The following is a 21,093-nucleotide window of genomic DNA, read 5'->3' as shown; positions in this document are numbered from 1 at the left end:
GCAACGCACGCAACAATAGATGGTTTTAGTGTTGGGTGACAGTTCTCAACACAGAGTGCGCTTTGAATCTCTTAAGCTAGTTTTGTAAGATGAGTGCCTTGCAGTGAATATAATTTGAACTGAGGAAAGCATTGTCAGTAGTGTCAACAACAGTGTTTTTATTGTCCTCAAAATAGGCTCAACTATCGCTGCTGCCATTTCACGGTTTTAAGACGCAACTTGCACTGACACCCAGGGAAACCTTATTAGGTGTATTGGTCGACCTTGGCAATACTACGGGGTGAAAGGTACTTCATCGGGAATGCAGTGGTAGTGACGAAGAAAGACATAGGTGGTCATTCTGACCTCGGCGGTAAAAGGCGCCTACCGCCGGTCAGAAATCCTCCATAATTCCGCCGCGGTCGCGGTAACCCGCCACGGTCATTCTGACCCGCAGCAGCCAAACCTCCGAAAATCCGACAGCCACAACAGACCGCCAGACCAGCGGTCGGCGGAAAAGTGGAGGTGACCAAACCTCCACCGTCACGCCAACAGAAATACGCCCATGCCATTACGACCCACGAATCCACGCGGCGGTCTTTCAAACGCGGTTTTCCATTGGCGGTACACACCGCCGCAGTCAGAATACACACAAACGAACAAAACTCAGCCACATTGGCCGATTTGAATTCCACACACCTGATACACATACACACACCACTCCCACACACACAATACAATATAAAACACACACCCACATCACCCACAAACCCCTACGACCAAAAATTCAGAAAGAAGCACTGAGAGACACAGCAGCGATCACAGAATACCATCACACAGAGGCACACTACACCATCACCCACACAATATCCACACACAAAACAACACACACCACCACACTCAACACACTTAACTACACATACTCCAACCCACACATCATACACACCACTCCATGGCACCCCTAGACACCCCCGCTTCTCAGACGAAGAACTCAGGGTCATGGTGGAGGAAATCATTCGGGTAGAGCCCCAGCTATTCGGCACACAGGTCCAATACACCAGCATTGCCCGGAGGACAGAGCTATGGCAGAGGATTGTCGACAGGGTCAACGCTGTGGGACAGCACCCCAGAAATCGGGAAGACATCAGGAAGCGATGGAACGACCTACGGGGGAAGGTGCGTTCCATGGTATCCAGGCACAACATCGCCGTGCAGAAGACTGGCGGAGGACCCCCACCTCAACCCCCACAATTTACAACATGGGAGGAGGAAGTCTTGAACATCCTGCATCCTGACGGCCTCGCAGGAGTCGGCGGAGGAATGGATACTGGTAAGTAGAAGCTTCACTACTGCTTCCCCCCCACCTGCATGCCAAATCATACCCAACCCTCACCCCCATCCTCGAAGCCCACCCTCACCCCCACCACCATCCTCACCCCCACCCACACCCCCACCACCATCCTCACCCCCACCACCATCCTCACCCCCACCCCCAGCACACCTATTCCCTGCCAATGTCTCACCATCACAACCCACACATCCCAAAACCTAGGCCTGCATGCGTCCACTAAGCATGGACACCCATCACCAAAGCATGCCCAATGCATATACACATCCCCCCCACAAGCCACCCTCACCAAAGCCCCCACACACGAATGCCAGCACTTGGGGACACGGGAACCCACAGATACACCCATATGCCACACATTGAAACTATAACCATACCTCTATGCCCCTGCAGGACCCGACCGTCAACACACCGCCACGGAGGGCCCAGAATTCTCCACCCCCCCCACCCAAGAGGCCGTCAGCGATGACAGCAGCTCTGTCGACCTGGACACTGATGACCAGCCCGGACCATCGGGGACCTCTGGACAGTCGGTTCCCCTCACACAGGCACAGGCCACTACAGAACCAAACCCCTCTGGGAACACCAGCACAGCTCCCACCCAGCGGGCCCATGCCTCTGTCTCCAGGGCGCGTCAATCTGCGGTGTGTCTACCACTACAGGGCACCCAGGATAACCCACCACCCCAACAACAACAGGGACCTGGGGGCAGTGGTAGTGGGCACACCGGCCAGGGGGCAGAGGCCCAGGGAAACAGGGCAACTCGGAGGGCAGCTGTGCGACAGGGGGGGGACGGGCCCAAGGAACCCACTCTCCACGAGGCCCTCACCACCATCATGGGAGCATACAACCGCTCCCAGGAGACGATGGCGACGGTACTGGCCCGGTTCCAGGAGATCCAGGTACTGCAGGAGGAACACTATCGGGGGTACAGGGAGGACATCAGAGCCCTCACCTCCACCCTGGTTACCATGGTAGGGCTGCTGCAGGACCTCATCAACACCAGGACGGACACTCAACAACAACAAAGGGCCCCTGCCACTAGCCTGGACCAAGAACAGCCAACCGCCGGCGCTAGTGGACAGGAGGCCCCCGCACAACAGCAGCCCACCAGACCCCAACCTCCTGCAGGAGAAGAACCACCCCGCAAGAGGGCCCTGAGATCTCGCAAGAAGACAGAGTAGGATGTCAAGACCCCCGCCAGCAAAGGATACCACCTGATGTCATCCCACTGTCCCACATTGTCACCCTGTCCATCCTTGAACTGCCCATGCTCCATCTCTCCACAGGCCTCTGGACAATGCACCTGTGTGACTGTTACTCTGGACTCTGCCATGGACATTCCTTCACCATAGCCCCCACCCACTTGAAACCACCCATCCCATTTTGAGCACTGAAATAAACACCCATTTTGCACAAAACTATCTGGAGTCTGGCTGTGATTTCAAAATATTGTAATTGACATGACAGTGCAAATATGTCCTTGTACATAGTGAAGTCAACAAACAGCTGCCACAAAGCTGTAGTCCATGGGGAAACGAAGCACAGGACTCGTAGTGGGGACCCCAGATCTGAAATAGGGAGGGAAAAGCCACAACTCAGTCATCATACACTGGGGCAAATAGACAGGCAGCAGAGATGCAGGAGAGTAGTTCACATTTACTAAATTTTGTTTGAATTGTTACCTGTGTCCTATTGGAAGTACTGTTCAATGATTCTGTCCCTGTTGTCTGTTTCAGCCCCGTCGTCTTCCTCCTCATCACTCTCCACAGGTTCCACAGCTGCCACTACACCACCGTCTCGACCATCCTCCTGCAGAAAAGGCACCTGGCGGCGCAAAGCCAGGTTGTGAAGCATGCAGCAGGCCACGATGATGTGACACACCTTCTTAGGTGAGTACATTAGGGATCCACCTGTCATATGCAGGCACCTAAACCTGGCCTTTAGGAGGCCAAAGGTGCGTTCGATCACCCTCCTAGTACGCCCATGGGCCTCATTGTACCGTTCATCTGCCCTGGTCCGGGGATTCCTTACTGGGGTCAGTAGCCACGACAGGTTGGGGTACCCAGAGTCCCCCAATAGCCATACACGGTGTCTCTCTAGCTGTTCCATCACGTAAGGGATGCTGCTATTCCTCAGGATGTAGGCGTCATGCACTGACCCAGGGAACTTGGCATTTACATGCGAGATGTACTGGTCAGCCAAACACACCACCTGGATGTTCATGGAATGGTAACTTTTTCTGTTCCTGTACACCTGCTCCCTGTCTCTTGGGGGAACCAAAGCCACATGGGTCCCATCAATGGCACCAATGACGTTGGGAATATGTCCAAGGGCGTAGAAATCACCCTTCACTGTAGCCAATTCGCCCACCTCAGGGAAAATGATGTAGCTCCTCACGTATTTCATCAGGGCAGACAACACTCTGGATAACACCTTCGAAAACATGGGCTGAGACATCCCAGAAGCAATTCCCACTGTTGTCTGAAATGACCCACTGTAGGAAGTTGGCTCTGTATGTGCTATTTCAAAGTAAGGAATAGCATGCACAGAGTCCAAGGGTTCCCCTTAGAGGTAAAATAGTGGTAAAAATAGATAATACTAATGCTCTATTTTGTGGTAGTGTGGTCGAGCAGTAGGCTTATCCAAGGAGTAGTGTTAAGCATTTGTTGTACATACACATAGACAATAAATGAGGTACACACACTCAGAGACAAATCCAGCCAATAGGTTTTTGTATAGAAAAATATCTTTTCTTAGTTTATTTTAAGAACCACAGGTTCAAATTCTACATGTAATATCTCATTCGAAAGGTATTGCAGGTAAGTACTTTAGGAACTTCAAATCATCAAAATTGCATGTATACTTTTCAAGTTATTGACAAATAGCTGTTTTAAAAGTGGACACTTAGTGCAATTTTCACAGTTCCTAGGGGAGGTAAGTATTGGTTAGGTTAACCAGGTAAGTAAGACACTTACAGGGCTTAGTTCTTGGTCCAAGGTAGCCCACCGTTGGGGGTTCAGAGCAACCCCAAAGTCACCACACCAGCAGCGCAGGGCCGGTCAGGTGCAGAGTTCAAAGTGGTGCCCAAAACGCATAGGCTAGAATGGAGAGAAGGGGGTGCCCCGGTTCCGGTCTGCTTGCAGGTAAGTACCCGCGTCTTCGGAGGGCAGACCAGGGGGGTTTTGTAGGGCACCGGGGGGGACACAAGCCCACACAGAAATTTCACCCTCAGCAGCGCGGGGGCGGCCGGGTGCAGTGTAGAAACAAGCGTCGGGTTTGTAATGGAAGTCAATGGGAGATCTAGGGATCTCTTCAGCGCTGCAGGCAGGCAAGGGGGGGGTTCCTCGGGGAAACCTCCACTTGGTCAAGGGAGAGGGACTCCTGGGGGTCACTTCTCCAGTGAAAGTCCGGTCCTTCAGGTCCTGGGGGCTGCGGGTGCAGGGTCTCTCCCAGGTGTCGGGACTTAGGATTCAAAGAGTCGCGGTCAGGGGAAGCCTCGGGATTCCCTCTGCAGGCGGCGCTGTGGGGGCTCAGGGGGGACAGGTTTTGGTACTCACAGTATCAGAGTAGTCCTGGGGTCCCTCCTGAGGTGTCGGTTCTCCACCAGCCGAGTCGGGGTCGCCGGGTGCAGTGTTGCAAGTCTCACGCTTCTTGCGGGGAGCTTGTAGGGTTCTTTAAAGCTGCTGGAAACAAAGTTGCAGCTTTTCTTGGAGCAGGTCCGCTGTCCTCGGGAGTTTCTTGTCTTTTCGAAGCAGGGGCAGTCCTCAGAGGATGTCGAGGTCGCTGGTCCCTTTGGAAGGCGTCGCTGGAGCAGGATCTTTGGAAGGCAGGAGACAGGCCGGTGAGTTTCTGGAGCCAAGGCAGTTGTCGTCTTCTGGTCTTCCGCTGCAGGGTTTTTCAGCTAGGCAGTCCTTCTTCTTGTAGTTGCAGGAATCTAATTTTCTAGGGTTCAGGGTAGCCCTTAAATACTAAATTTAAGGGCGTGTTTAGGTCTGGGGGGTTAGTAGCCAATGGCTACTAGCCCTGAGGGTGGGTACACCCTCTTTGTGCCTCCTCCCAAGGGGAGGGGGACACAATCCTAACCCTATTGGGGGAATCCCCCATCTGCAAGATGGAGGATTTCTAAAAGTTAGAGTCACTTCAGCTCAGGACACCTTAGGGGCTGTCCTGACTGGCCAGTGACTCCTCCTTGTTTTTCTCATTATTTTCTCCGGCCTTGCCGCCAAAAGTGGGGCCTGGCCGGAGGGGGCGGGCAACTCCACTAGCTGGAGTGTCCTGCTGGGTTGGCACAAAGGAGGTGAGCCTTTGAGGCTCACCGCCAGGTGTGACAATTCCTGCCTGGGAGAGGTGTTAGCATCTCCACCCAGTGCAGGCTTTGTTACTGGCCTCAGAGTGACAAAGGCACTCTCCCCATGGAGCCAGCAACATGTCTCGGTTTGTGGCAGGCTGCTAAAACTAGTCAGCCTACACAGATAGTCGGTTAAGTTTCAGGGGGCACCTCTAAGGTGCCCTCTGGGGTGTATTTTACAATAAGATGTACACTGGCATCAGTGTGCATTTATTGTGCTGAGAAGTTTGATACCAAACTTCCCAGTTTTCAGTGTAGCCATTATGGTGCTGTGGAGTTCGTGTAAAACAGACTCCCAGACCATATACTCTTATGGCTACCCTGCACTTACAATGTCTAAGGTTTTGCTTAGACACTGTAGGGGCACAGTGCTCATGCACTGGTACCCTCACCTATGGTATAGTGCACCCTGCCTTAGGGCTGTAAGGCCTGCTAGAGGGGTGTCTTACCTATACTGCATAGGCAGTGAGAGGCTGGCATGGCACCCTGAGGGGAGTGCCATGTCGACTTACTCATTTTGTTCTCACCAGCACACACAGGCTTGTAAGCAGTGTGTCTGTGCTGAGTGAGGGGTCTCTAGGGTGGCATAAGGCATGCTGCAGCCCTTAGAGACCTTTCTTGGCATCAGGGCCCTTGGTACTAGAAGTACCAGTTACAAGGGACTTATCTGAATGCCAGGGTGTGCCAATTGTGGATACAATGGTACATTTTAGGTGAAGGAACACTGGTGCTGGGGCCTGGTTAGCAGGGTCCCAGCACACTTCTCAGTCAAGTCAGCATCAGTATCAGGCAAAAAGTGGGGGGTAACTGCAACAGGGAGCCATTTCTTTACACAAGCCCCCCCCAGCCTACAGGCCAGGAGACTCAGCCCAAGCTGGGAGAGTCTTCCTAGTCTGTCAGGCGAGGAAGAGTAGGAGAAATAGGCTGGTTAGTTGCAGGGCCTACTCTGCCTTACATCCTTCTGTTCAGGTCATTCCCTTTGGGGAACTGACCCACTTCCACAGTGATAGGACCTAGTCTGAATTGCCTCTTGTCTGCCTCTTCAATGTCTCCACCCATTCTTTCTATTTTGGTCTTAGAGGTGTCCACCTCTGCTAACCTTATCTTGGCCAGGGTCACCCCTAGCTTACCCAGAGAGGTTACCCAGAGCTGGAGTAACCCCACCATGACCAATAGGGTCAGGGGGCCTAACTTGCTATTTGGCATGGGGTCAGACCACCATGCTAAGGATAGTGCAGCCATAAAGGCTAACACCCAGCAGAGGCCACTGACAGCTGTCAGTGCCCAGAACCACACCTTTAGCTCTTCACCTAAAAGGGAAGGGGCTAAGTTACAGGCTTCTTTGGGTTCAGGTTGCCTGTCTGCTGTATTGGAGTGGGGGGTTACCACATCTTGTAGTAAACACCCTTCTTCCACTCTTTCTTCTGTTGGCTGAGGAGCCACCCACTCAGGTTTAACAGTTGCCTGACTAGCCAGGACTTCTTGTGGGTCAGGTTGGACTTTATCAGGGCCATTTTTGGAGTTCTCCCCTACTGGAGCAGAATCTCCCTGGCTTGCTGTAACCTTGGCTAAAGGTTGTCCACCCCTCCTACTCTGTTTTCTTTTCTTCTTCTTCTGGGGCCTGCTTGCATTTACTGCAGAGGCAGGATTTCCAGAATCCTTGGGAGAGGACTGGCACTGGACCAGTTCCTCTCTTGGGCTCTGACTAACCTCTGGGTAGTCATTTCCAAGGAGACAATCAAGGGGGAGGTCTGTACTGACTACTACCCTTCTCCAGCTAAGAGTGCCACCCACTTCTATGGGCACTAAAGCCACAGGCCTCTTAGTGACCCTGTCTAGGCTAACTCTTACCCTGGCAGTCTCACCTGGGATGTACTGGTTCGAGAGCACCAGCCTGTCATGCACAATAGTGTGACTGGCACAAGTGTCTCTCAGGGCAGTGGTTGGGATTCCATTCACCAGTAGGTGGTGGAAGTGTCTACTTCCCTCTGGAATCTCCAACTCACCTGTTGGGCCCTGTTTCCAGTTGAAGGCTATGAAGACCTCCTCATCTGAGGAGTCATCTCCCATGGCTACACTGGTTACCCCTGGAATTTTGTTCTGGGGTTTGTTTTTGGGACAAGAAGTGTCCTTGGTGTGGTGCCCAGACTGTTTACAGTTGTGGCACCATGCCTTAGTGGCATCCCAGTTCTTACCCTGGTACCCACCTTTGTTTTGGGTTGTGTCTTGGGGCCCACCCACCTGTTCTGGTTTTTGGGGGCCTACAGAGGACTCTTTTTCTTTGTTTCTAGTGTCACCCACTTTCTCCTGGGGAGTTTTTGTAACCCCTTTCTTTTGGTCACCCCCAGTGGAAGTTTTGGTTACCCTAGTCTTGACCCAGTGGTCTGCCTTCTTTCCCAATTCTTGGGGAGAAATTGGACCTAGGTCTACCAGATACTGATGCAACTTTTCATTGAAGCAGTTACTTAAAATGTGTTCTTTCATAAACAAATTATAAAGCCCAACATAGTCACACACTTCATTTCCAGTTAACCAACCATCTAGTGTTTTTACTGAGTAGTCTACAAAATCAACCCAGGTCTGGCTCGAGGATTTTTGAGCCCCCCTGAATCTAATTCTATACTCCTCAGTGGAGAATCCAAAGCCCTCAATCAGGGTACCCTTCATGAGGTCATAAGATTCTGCATCTTTTCCAGAGAGTGTGAGGAGTCTATCCCTACACTTTCCAGTGAACATTTCCCAAAGGAGAGCACCCCAGTGAGATCTGTTTACTTTTCTGGTTACACAAGCCCTCTCAAAAGCTGTGAACCATTTGGTGATGTCATCACCATCTTCATATTTTGTTACAATCCCTTTGGGGATTTTTAGGATGTCAGGAGAATCTCTGACCCTATTTAAGTTGCTGCCACCATCGATGGGACCTAGGCCCATCTCTTTTCTTTCCCTTTCTATGGCTAGGAGCTGCTTTTCCAAATCCAATCTTTTGACCATCTTGGCTAACAGGGGGTCATCTTCACTGGAGTTATCCTCAGTGATTTCAGAGGTGTTGGTCTCTCCTGTGAGGGAACCAGCATCTCTGACTATTATTTTTGGAGTCAGGGTTTGAGGGACCCTGTTCTCCCTAGATAGGACTGGTAGGGGGGAATTTTCCTCCAAGTCACTATCCTCTTCCTCTGAGTTGCCACCCTCAGAGGGGTTGGCCTTTTCAAACTCTGCCAAAAGCTCCTGGAGCTGTATTTTGGTAGGTTTGGGGCCCATTGTTATTTTCTTTATTTTACAGAGTGACCTTAGCTCCCTCATCTTAAGATGGAGGTAAGGTGTGGTGTCGAGTTCCACCACAGTCACATCTGTGCTAGACATTTTGTTTCTAAAAGTTGGAATACTTTTTAAGAATCTACAACTGGTTCTAGAATCTAATTCAAACTTTTACAAACTTTTAAACTCTAAAAGAAATGCTAAACAGGATCTAACACAAGGCCCTAGCAGGTCTTTTAAGAATTTAGAAAACTTTTCAAATTGCAAAAATGAATTTCTAATGACAATTTTGGAATTTGTCGTGTGATCAGGTATTGGCTGAGTAGTCCAGCAAATGCAAAGTCTTGTATCCCACCGCTGCCACCAATGTAGGAAGTTGGCTCTGTATGTGCTATTTCAAAGTAAGGAATAGCATGCACAGAGTCCAAGGGTTCCCCTTAGAGGTAAAATAGTGGTAAAAATAGATAATACTAATGCTCTATTTTGTGGTAGTGTGGTCGAGCAGTAGGCTTATCCAAGGAGTAGTGTTAAGCATTTGTTGTACATACACATAGACAATAAATGAGGTACACACACTCAGAGACAAATCCAGCCAATAGGTTTTTGTATAGAAAAATATATTTTCTTAGTTTATTTTAAGAACCACAGGTTCAAATTCTACATGTAATATCTCATTCGAAAGGTATTGCAGGTAAGTACTTTAGGAACTTCAAATCATCAAAATTGCATGTATACTTTTCAAGTTATTGACAAATAGCTGTTTTAAAAGTGGACACTTAGTGCAATTTTCACAGTTCCTAGGGGAGGTAAGTATTGGTTAGGTTAACCAGGTAAGTAAGACACTTACAGGGCTTAGTTCTTGGTCCAAGGTAGCCCACCGTTGGGGGTTCAGAGCAACCCCAAAGTCACCACACCAGCAGCGCAGGGCCGGTCAGGTGCAGAGTTCAAAGTGGTGCCCAAAACGCATAGGCTAGAATGGAGAGAAGGGGGTGCCCCGGTTCCGGTCTGCTTGCAGGTAAGTACCCGCGTCTTCGGAGGGCAGACCAGGGGGGTTTTGTAGGGCACCGGGGGGGACACAAGCCCACACAGAAATTTCACCCTCAGCAGCGCGGGGGCGGCCGGGTGCAGTGTAGAAACAAGCGTCGGGTTTGTAATGGAAGTCAATGGGAGATCTAGGGATCTCTTCAGCGCTGCAGGCAGGCAAGGGGGGGGTTCCTCGGGGAAACCTCCACTTGGTCAAGGGAGAGGGACTCCTGGGGGTCACTTCTCCAGTGAAAGTCCGGTCCTTCAGGTCCTGGGGGCTGCGGGTGCAGGGTCTCTCCCAGGTGTCGGGACTTAGGATTCAAAGAGTCGCGGTCAGGGGAAGCCTCGGGATTCCCTCTGCAGGCGGCGCTGTGGGGGCTCAGGGGGGACAGGTTTTGGTACTCACAGTATCAGAGTAGTCCTGGGGTCCCTCCTGAGGTGTCGGTTCTCCACCAGCCGAGTCGGGGTCGCCGGGTGCAGTGTTGCAAGTCTCACGCTTCTTGCGGGGAGCTTGCAGGGTTCTTTAAAGCTGCTGGAAACAAAGTGGCAGCTTTTCTTGGAGCAGGTCCGCTGTCCTCGGGAGTTTCTTGTCTTTTCGAAGCAGGGGCAGTCCTCAGAGGATGTCGAGGTCGCTGGTCCCTTTGGAAGGCGTCGCTGGAGCAGGATCTTTGGAAGGCAGGAGACAGGCCGGTGAGTTTCTGGAGCCAAGGCAGTTGTCGTCTTCTGGTCTTCCGCTGCAGGGTTTTTCAGCTAGGCAGTCCTTCTTCTTGTAGTTGCAGGAATCTAATTTTCTAGGGTTCAGGGTAGCCCTTAAATACTAAATTTAAGGGCGTGTTTAGGTCTGGGGGGTTAGTAGCCAATGGCTACTAGCCCTGAGGGTGGGTACACCCTCTTTGTGCCTCCTCCCAAGGGGAGGGGGACACAATCCTAACCCTATTGGGGGAATCCCCCATCTGCAAGATGGAGGATTTCTAAAAGTTAGAGTCACTTCAGCTCAGGACACCTTAGGGGCTGTCCTGACTGGCCAGTGACTCCTCCTTGTTTTTCTCATTATTTTCTCCGGCCTTGCCGCCAAAAGTGGGGCCTGGCCGGAGGGGGCGGGCAACTCCACTAGCTGGAGTGTCCTGCTGGGTTGGCACAAAGGAGGTGAGCCTTTGAGGCTCACCGCCAGGTGTGACAATTCCTGCCTGGGAGAGGTGTTAGCATCTCCACCCAGTGCAGGCTTTGTTACTGGCCTCAGAGTGACAAAGGCACTCTCCCCATGGGGCCAGCAACATGTCTCGGTTTGTGGCAGGCTGCTAAAACTAGTCAGCCTACACAGATAGTCGGTTAAGTTTCAGGGGGCACCTCTAAGGTGCCCTCTGGGGTGTATTTTACAATAAGATGTACACTGGCATCAGTGTGCATTTATTGTGCTGAGAAGTTTGATACCAAACTTCCCAGTTTTCAGTGTAGCCATTATGGTGCTGTGGAGTTCGTGTAAAACAGACTCCCAGACCATATACTCTTATGGCTACCCTGCACTTACAATGTCTAAGGTTTTGCTTAGACACTGTAGGGGCACAGTGCTCATGCACTGGTACCCTCACCTATGGTATAGTGCACCCTGCCTTAGGGCTGTAAGGCCTGCTAGAGGGGTGTCTTACCTATACTGCATAGGCAGTGAGAGGCTGGCATGGCACCCTGAGGGGAGTGCCATGTCGACTTACTCATTTTGTTCTCACCAGCACACACAGGCTTGTAAGCAGTGTGTCTGTGCTGAGTGAGGGGTCTCTAGGGTGGCATAAGGCATGCTGCAGCCCTTAGAGACCTTTCTTGGCATCAGGGCCCTTGGTACTAGAAGTACCAGTTACAAGGGACTTATCTGAATGCCAGGGTGTGCCAATTGTGGATACAATGGTACATTTTAGGTGAAGGAACACTGGTGCTGGGGCCTGGTTAGCAGGGTCCCAGCACACTTCTCAGTCAAGTCAGCATCAGTATCAGGCAAAAAGTGGGGGGTAACTGCAACAGGGAGCCATTTCTTTACACCCACTTGCCAAGAAATGGAGTGCTGACAGGACCTGCACCAGAGGGGGAATCCCTGTGGGTTGGCGGATGGGGGACATCAGGTCGGGCTCCAGCTGGGCACACAGTTCATGTATAGTGGCACGGTCAAGCCGGTAGGTCAGGATAATGTGGCGTTCTTCCATTGTCGACAGGTCCACCAGCGGTCGGTACACGCGAGGATTCATCCGTCTCCTCGCCAAACCCAGCGGACGGTTCCTAGGAAGGACAACATGGAGCACAGAGTCAAGCAACCCACAGGTACGTACTCACAGCTTGCACAGTAAACGATTCTCTATGCAGTGAATGGCGTGTCTGAGTGGCTATGCAAGGCCTAGGCCTGTGTGACGCAGTTGAAATTGAGCCATGTGGACCCTCGAAATGGCGGCTGCCTGACCTGTGAAGTGTGACAATGGGATGTGAGGTCAATGCGCTGGCGTGGCACACCGCGGCGGTCGGCGGTCGAAGACCACGGCGCGAAGCCGCATTGGTTAACATTGAAGCCTATGGGTTTCAGGAGCCAATGGCGAAGGGCGCCGGCGGTGGCGGTACCACCGCCGCGGTACGCACCGCCGCGGGCGTGACCGCCATTTTCTATCTACTTATCCACTTGCGACTTGAACTTTCACAGGAGAGGACCTATACTGCAAGTGTTGCTGTGACCTCGGTCTGGAAGGGACAATGGCTGCTGCGACTGGGGAAAGGGCCCCTGCCTTCACTGGAGAGGAGTTGGAGAAACTTGTGGATGGGGTCCTCCCCCAGTATGCGCTACTCTACGGTCCTCCAGACCAACAAGTGAGTTTAATTAAATATGGATTTGGGGCCACTGGCTGGCTTGGGGGCCTGGCGGGGGGCCTGGCGGGGGGGCTGGCGGGGATGGGGGGCATGTTCGGCCTGGCGGGGGGCATGGCGGGGATGGGGGGCATGTTGGGCCTGGCGGGGGCATGGCGGGGGGCCTGGCGGGGATGGGGGGCATGTTGGGCCTGGCGGGGGGCATGGCGGGGATGGGGGGCATGTTGGGCCTGGCGGGGATGGGGGGCGTTGGGCCACTGGCAACGAAAATGCAGACAAACTTGAACGTGGTATTTCTCCCTCCCTGTACGTGTCACATAGGTCCGCGCCCATGAGAAGATCGGGATTTGGCGTGCCATCGCCAAGGAAGTCCGGACCCTGGGGGTCCACCATCGACGGGGCACCCACTGCCGCAAGAGGTGGGAGGACATCCGCCGCGGGACCAAGAAGACCGCCGAGTCTCTGCTGGGGATGGCCTCCCAACGTAGGCGGGGTGCCTGCCGTCAACTGACCCCCCTGATGTTCCGGATCCTGGCGGTGGCCTACCCTGATTTGGATGGGCGCGTGAGGGCAGCACAGCAGACACAAGGGAGTGAGTACAAGCATTATCTACTCTGTTGTCGCGCAGTGGAGGTGTCTGGGTGGGGGAGGAGGGCTGTGGGTCCCCCTAGGCCAGGGCGATATCTGTAGGCTGGGCACCCCCGTAAGCCCCTGTGTCCCCAGCCACCACCCTCAGTAGTGTGTCAGTACAGCCATCCCTGGGCCGTGTCATCCATGGGTGCAGTTGTCAACTCTAGGCGTGTAGGGCATGTTCCACGGAATGCGTAGCGGACCCCAAGTGCGCAACTTAGTGCAGGGGGCATCTGTGTCTGTCATGTCCGCTAACTGTACCGGTGATCCATGTACTCAAAATCTCTTTATTTCTCTCTCCCCCCCCCTTTTTGTTTGTCTTTCTGTGCTTGTGTGCATCAGCATCATCAGGCGGAGGAGAAGTGGCATCGGGGCAGGAGGGAGCTGCATCTCACATGGCCCAGGAGGGCCATGCCACAGAGTCTGACTGGACCAGTGAGACGGAGGGCGAGGGGAGCTCCACAACGGGGACGACTGGACCCTGCAGCGACACGGACACGTCCTCGGAAGGGAGCTCCCTTGCGGGGGTGGCACCATCCGTGCCCCCCGCCATTACAGGTACAGCCGCCACCCAGCGCACCATCTCCGCCCTCCCAGCAGCCCCTCAGCGTTCGCCCCGTGCCCGCTCTGCCAGGAAGCCGGGCATCTCCTTCGCCCCAGGCACCTCAGGCCCTGCCCCTGTTACCCCCGCTGCCCTCAGTGAGGAGGTCATTGACCTCCTCCGAACGCTCATTGTTGGGCAGACTACCCTTTTGAATGCCATCCAGGGGGTGGAGAGGGAGGTTCATCGCAGCAATGCGTACCTGGAGGGCATTAATTCGGGTCAGGCTGCCCATCAGCGATCATTCCAGGCTCTGGCCTCAGCACTGACGGCAGCCATTGTCCCTGTCTCCTGCCTCCCTCTACTAACTCCCTCCTCCCAGTCTCCTGTTCCTCTGCCTGTCCCACCCACACCATCAGACCAGCCTGCACACACCTCAACACCCAAGAGCAGCTCATCCAAACACAAGCACCACAGATCACGCAGACATTCACACAAGCAACATTCCGATGCAGACATGCCAACAGTCACTACCACCTCTGTGACCCCCACCTCCTCGTCTCCCTCCTCCCTCCCTGTGACGTCTACACTCACACCTTCATTCACCTCACCATCAGCCAGTGTTTCCATCACCAGCACACCCTCCAGTACAGTCCGCACACGTGCAGTCACCACCCCCACTGCCATTTACACGTCCCCTGTGTCCTCTCCCACTGTGTCTGTCACCCCCTCTTCCACACCACACAAACGCAGCCACCCACCCACCCAACAGCCATCCACCTCACGACAGCCTCCCGCTCCTGCACCTGCACCCAAAGACAGCAAACTTGTCTCGCCTACAACCACATCCTCTCCCTCCACTCCCATACCCACTGTACCTACCACTCTCCATTGTCCCAAGAAAATCTATCTCTCTACTGCTACCTTCTTTCCTGACCCTGAGCCCCCCCCTCCTTCTCGTCGGGGTAAAAAGAGCACCTCAGCCACCACCAGCCCTGCAGCCCCCTTGACAAGGGTGCAGGGGTATTGGAGCCCACCAGCCCACAGGTCTGGATCTTCGCCCAGCAGCAAGGGGACAGCCAACCCACCCCCTGGGAAGAGGAGCAGAAGGCGGAAGGGCCGCCGCCGGAGCCCGGATTCGATATCCCCCCAGGACACTAGCCAGCCACCGTCAACAGCCACAGCTCCAAAGGGAGGAAAGGGCCACAGACTCCCGACTAAGGAGGGCAAGGGCAGCAAGGCGGAGAAGTCAGGCAGCAGGCCTGCTGCCCATGGAGGACCCGTCACAGCTGCCCAGGATGAGCCCGCAACCCCCATAGCCGCTGCCCCGGGAGGAACAGGCACAGCTGCCCCCGGAGAGCCCACCACCCCCATAGCCGCTGCCCAGGGAGGACCCAGCCCAGCTGGCCAGGAGGGCCCCACCACCCACAGCCCAGGTGGGCATTGAAGGAGCACCATCCCCGCTGCCCTGGAGGGCACCACCAGGCAATCAGCAGTTGGCCATAGAATGTCCGCCGTTTCCAGCACCGCTCCGCTGGGGCCCGCCGTCTCAAGAACCGCTGAACTGGGCCCTTCAAGGCAAGAACCGCTGAACTGGGCCCAGCCGTCTCCAGCACCGCTCCGCTGGGGACCGCCGTCTCAAGAACTGCTGAACTGGGCCCTTCAAGGCAAGAACCGCTGAACTGGGCCCTTCAAGGCAAGAACCGCTGAACTGGGCCCTTCAAGGCAAGAACCGCTGAACTGGGCCCTTCAAGGCAAGAACCGCTGAACTGGGCCCTTCAAGGCAAGGACCGCTGAACTGGGCCCCGCCGTCTCCAGCACCGCTCCGCTGGGGACCACCGTCTCAAGAACCGCTGAACTGGGCCCTTCAAGGCAAGAACCGCTGAACTGGGCCCTTCAAGGCAAGGACCGCTGAACTGGTCCCTTCCAGGCAGGAACCGCTGGCCCTTTGGCAGACGTGGCAGGGCAGGATCTGTCTCGGGCAGGGCTGCAGGATGTCCTCCGGCCAACATGCCTCCTCCAGTGGCAGTGGAGTCTGTTATGGACTGTATGGACTGTGGCTTTGCTCTCCCCAGGATGGCCCAGTGGGCAGGCCACCCACTGTATGGACTGTATGGACTGTGGCTTTGCTCTCCCCAGGATGGCCCAGTGAGCAGGCCACCCACTGTATGGACTGTGGCTTTGCTCTCCCCAGGATGGCCCAGTGGGCAGGCCACCCACTATATGGACTGTATGGACTGTGGCTTTGCTCTCCCCAGGATGGCCCAGTGGTCATGGAGTCCCCTCGTGGATCTGGCGTCGTGTACTCAAGTGGCTGAGGTGCCCCCCCTTCCCTTCCCCCTGAGGTGCCTGTCCTTTTTTCTTTCTGATGCCCCTGCAGTGTTCTCTCCGTGGAGTTCTTGTCGTGGGACTGGGCCTTGCCCCTTTGCTCAGGACCCCTGTGGTCCACGGACAGTGGTTGGACTACATTTAGTAGCTGTATATATTTTGTACATAGTTTATTTATTTATTGGGATTACTGCTGTCCATATTTCAATATATCTGCCCGTTTAAGTTCTCTTCTTTTGGTCTTTGCATTATTTCGGAGGGGGGGGTTTGTGGGTTGTGACAGTGATCTGTGGGAATGCATTGATGTGTGTGTTGTAGTGGGTGTGGGTGGGTGGGTGTGTGCCGGTAATCTTTTCCCTCCCCTGCGTCGTAGGTGCAGTACTCACCGATGTCTTCCGCGCCGCCGGGCGTGCTCCTGGTACAGGAGCAGGTATAGGAGTGCGGGGATGACCTGCAACTCGGGTTCCATACTGCCGGAATCTCGCGTGGAGTATGTGGAGGTGAGCGTTTTCCCGTTTCTAGTCTGTTTCTGCCGTGTTTTTATCGGCGGTGCTCCCGCCCCGGAAAAGGTGGCGGATTGGTGGGTCGTGATAGGGTGGGCGGTACATTGTCTGCCGCCTGGCTGTTGGCGGGGACCGCCGCGCTGTTTGTTTGTTCCGCCGTGGCGGGCGGAGTGTTAATGCGGCGGGCTCTGTTGGCGGTTCCCGCCAGGGTCAGAATTGCATATTTCGGACCGCCGGCCTGTTGGCGGGTTGGCCGCCGCTTTATCACCGACCGCCAGGGTCAGAATGAGGGCCATAGTTTGACACCGGAAAGGTCCCATTGCACCAACTTTGGCTGAGTGGAGGAGGAGAATGGACCAGTGTACCACATTGGAAGAACCGAATTACATGGCCCAAGGGTGCCCTCAAAACCACTAGGATATATGGAGGAAATGGATGGAATACTACGGCCTGCAGGCTTCAATGTAGGACTATCCTTCCTTCGAATGTGTTGGGGTGGGCTGACGGTTAAGGAAACAGCAATGTTATATTTGGCTCTTTCTTTCATTTACTTTTCAATGTATTACGACTTTGTTGGAAACCAATAGCATTTAATTACCAAAATTTGGTTCAGCTAATTATTCTGCCAGCAAGAAAATGATCAATAATCAACACTTTGTGATTTTGGAGCATGCTGCATATCAGAGGATTGGGTGGTTGAAGTTCTTGTAAATTAAATTATTAATATGTTTCTTTCTTTCTTGCTATTGTCCATAATTATCAAGTTTTTCATTTCCCTAATGTCATAGTGATATTTGAGTCCCCTAAAATTACCAAAGAGTATGGAGGAGGACGTTTTTTTTTAACATGTCATTCCTTTCTTCTTGGCAGTTAATTATAGTATGCAGGTCTCCCTCGCACAAACAGCACTAATACAAATAATTTTGACTGAACCTAAAACATATTTTAGGAGATTTCTTCAATAGCAAAGTGCATTGTTGTGGGGAGGCCTGATTCATGCAGATATTTCCGTGCTCTTCCCACAACAAATGTGGCCTAGTCCCAACAACTGCCTAGTTATTTGCAGTACATTTTCTAGCAGTTCTTGACTGGTGCAGGGTGCTGAATGCCCCTCGACTTGAAGAGTTAAATATAACTTTGGTGTTTATTAGGGTAAGGAGGCGTTTTGCGGTTTTCACCTTTGAATGTACAATATTTGATGCACGGTAATCACAATATATAATTGTCAGAATTCAGATTTTGCTTTTTGTCATCTGTTTGCTTTCAGTGCCCGAGGGCTATGTAACGATGAAGGTAGCTCAGAACTTGGAAAACAGACTGCATTTTTCAAATCCTGGCCTGGTTAGATCTCTGACAGTGCGATATTTCATATCTTCATGCTTGTGTGCATGGCTGGTAGTATGCTGTTTCTCTCTTGTATACACTACACAAAAGTCAAATCTAATTTCATCATCAACTCTTGTTCAATACTGTCCTCTGCAGAGTCTTTAAACATCTTAGGTTAAATTAGTTCACAAAATCATATTTAACTTTGTACTTTGCTGAACACAAAACTGCAAGTACTCCTTGCAGTACATTGTGTACCTCTTTTAGGCTGCGATATTATCAATGTATTAAAAAAGGTTTTTGAAGAACCCACTGTAGGTTAGGGTAAGCAGCACTTTGTCAGAAACAAGCGTCAGTGTTGGTGGTGGTTACAATAAGTATTTATTATAAAATAGTCATTTTAAGGTTCATCAGGAGTCATCACATCTTACAAGTCTGTAAAATCTCTGTGATTATTCAAAATCTTGACTGCATTGTTTTGGACGCCACTGCTTTGACAATATTGTGATGTAAAATTAATTGACTTCAAACATAAAACAAAACCTTAAACGAGAAAATATATACCTTCAGTCAAATATTATGTGTATTTTTAAAAGTGGTGTTCTCTTTTCTTTGTTGCTTTCATCTGTCAGATTCTTGCATTAATATGGATCAGGAATGTTTAAACAACACTCTTTTCATTAAAACAAACACATAATTATCTACCTTGTTGTAAATATAACAATATTTCTTTATCCTATGTTTTTCTTTATCAAAAGGACAAATGGGCAGAAAGGTTTATGTGCCAAGGTCTCTTTTAATGAGGACAGTGCTGCAGCTTCATAATTTTAGTGGCCCTTCTACGTTTTTATTATATTACAGCTATTTTACAGATTGTTTTGTCTCATGGAAGACTCTTTTATTTAGTCTTAGTTAGTCTGGTATTTTCCATGGTTTGCACAGTCAGCTGTCTAATTCTCATTGGAAATCTGTTGGTGTCATATTCAAACTGTGGCTCAGTCTGGGCTCAAGTTAAGTTAGATACATCCTGTAAAGAGCAGGAAGGTGAATGCCAGGGATCATGTCTATCTCAGGCAATTGCTCACAGAGAATAACAAAGCAGTGCCAATGCCATTGGTCTGTTTTTTGTCTACTCATAGGTATATAAAAGGCTTGACTGCCCTACCCCTCCTATGCTGATTCCTCAAAGGTCTCTCATGGCATTTGTGACACTATTTTCCTGCACATACCTGGAGTAACAGTTATATGATTCAGGATTATAAAGTGGTTAGAAATGTGTTAATTTTCTCTGTTTTTTTCTAGGATGGAGATGTCCAACGGCACTTATACCTCCAAGATGTTCTAATGGGCGTCACAGAAGTGGTAGAAAGGCCCAAGTAAGCAACTATTAGTTGTAGGCATACTAGTCTGTCAAAGAGGGCATATGTGAAAGTAACTGCAAGTGTATGCTGGCAGCCTTTGTGACTTGTAACACATGGACAGTTTTTATACTTTGTGAAATACTTACCCTCATCCTGGTTACTTGATTGTCCCACTTGCTCTTTAGAAAAACAAGGGGAATGAATCTTCCAAGAAGCTGTGTCCCAAGTGATTTGCCGTTCTCCTCTTTACTCAAATAATTCACCCAGGTTCTGGTATTGGTCTTTCTGTTCTCCACATTAGCTTCAAACACCTTCAAACAAATGTCTCACCCAAAGCAATTTACATGATTTCTGCAAGTCCTTGAAGCTCCTCCACTCTGGCATCCTCTGCACATCCTCTTCTTCCCCGGGTCTTCATTCCTTTTAAAATCCTCTCTTTTGAAACCTCCACCTTCTGAAGGGCCTGAATGTGACAGCCACGTCTTTTTCACATCTCGATAATTGTCTCTTCTGCTGGATAGGCATTTCTGACATTTCCTTTCTGGAACCCTCCTTACCTCTTTTAGCTGCCACTGGTAGTCTTGCACGTGAGAGCAGCACACTTGACAGAAAAGAATAGCATGACTTTAAAACTTAAAAGGGCGCTAAGTGTACAAGGTTACACTGATTACTGCTTCTCCCTCTCAGCACACATGGGTGTGAGGTCAATTTTGTTTCTGCATTCCTTTGGAGGTTTTGTCACACAGAGGATGGTGCAAATGGTTTTAAGAGTGTGGAAAGCTGTTGTGATGCCAGGTATCCAGCTGTCAGGGAGACCAGATCCTCGGGGCCTGCACACGTTCCCAACATGCCCACCACAAGACAGCTCCAAAACTCTGATAAAAATATCACAGAGCCTAAGCGAGTCCAAGTGGGGAAAAGGGGATTAAGTAGGGAACAGCTGGGAAGGAGACCTGTAGGAAGCAAAAGGTTAAACAACACAATATCAAGATATAATCACATTGAGTTTCTTAAAAACTCTCTGTTGAATCTAGGGTTCAGTGATACTCGGAACATGAAATAACACTGTTGAATCTAGGGTTCAATGATAATCGGAACATGAACTAACACTCTGTTGAATCTAGGGTTCAATGACACTCGGAACATGAAATAACACTGTTGAATCTAGGGTTCAATGATACTCGGAACATGAAATAACACTCTGTTGAATCTTAGGGTTCAATGATACTCGGAACATGAAGTAACACTCTGTTGAATCTAGGGTTCAACGATGCTCGGAACCTGAAATAACACTCTGTTGAATCTAGTTTTCAACGATACTCGGAACATGAAATAACACTCTGTTGAATCTAAGGTTCAATGATGCTCGGAACATGAAATAACACTTAGACTTGAAGAAACATGAATGGCCTAGAACTAGACTCTAACTAGGCCTCAAGAAATCTAGGTACCTGGAAAAAAATCTAGAATGGGTTAATACAATGTTTCATATGAGCTTTTCATGAAATATCTCATACAGTCCAGAAATGTAAGAACCTTCTAGAATAATGTTTCAGAACAAACACTGCATCTTTAACATGAGGACAAGACAATATGAAAGATTCCCTGGA

The 21,093-nt window shown here is 51.3% G+C and overlaps 1 protein-coding gene across 4 annotated transcripts in view; it reads left to right on the top strand.

The window, feature by feature from the left end:
* The window catches only part of ZNF511 (zinc finger protein 511), a 188,436-nt gene that overhangs the window by 107,129 nt on the left and 60,214 nt on the right, over positions 1–21,093 (top strand). For all 4 annotated transcript variants that reach the window (XR_011205022.1, XM_069240643.1, XM_069240642.1 and 1 more), the window contains one exon: positions 19,425–19,498. Coding sequence is in view for 3 of the 4 variants with exons in the window: in XM_069240643.1 (XP_069096744.1) it covers positions 19,425–19,498 (74 nt within the window). In the remaining variant the exon portion in view is untranslated. The remainder of the gene's footprint in view (positions 1–19,424; positions 19,499–21,093) is intronic.

Source organism: Pleurodeles waltl, chromosome 6 (assembly GCF_031143425.1).
Source record: "Pleurodeles waltl isolate 20211129_DDA chromosome 6, aPleWal1.hap1.20221129, whole genome shotgun sequence".
Classification (NCBI taxonomy): domain Eukaryota; kingdom Metazoa; phylum Chordata; class Amphibia; order Caudata; family Salamandridae; genus Pleurodeles; species Pleurodeles waltl.
The sequence above is the reverse complement of the archived record's forward strand: the minus strand, read 5'-3'. Positions and strand labels throughout refer to the sequence as shown.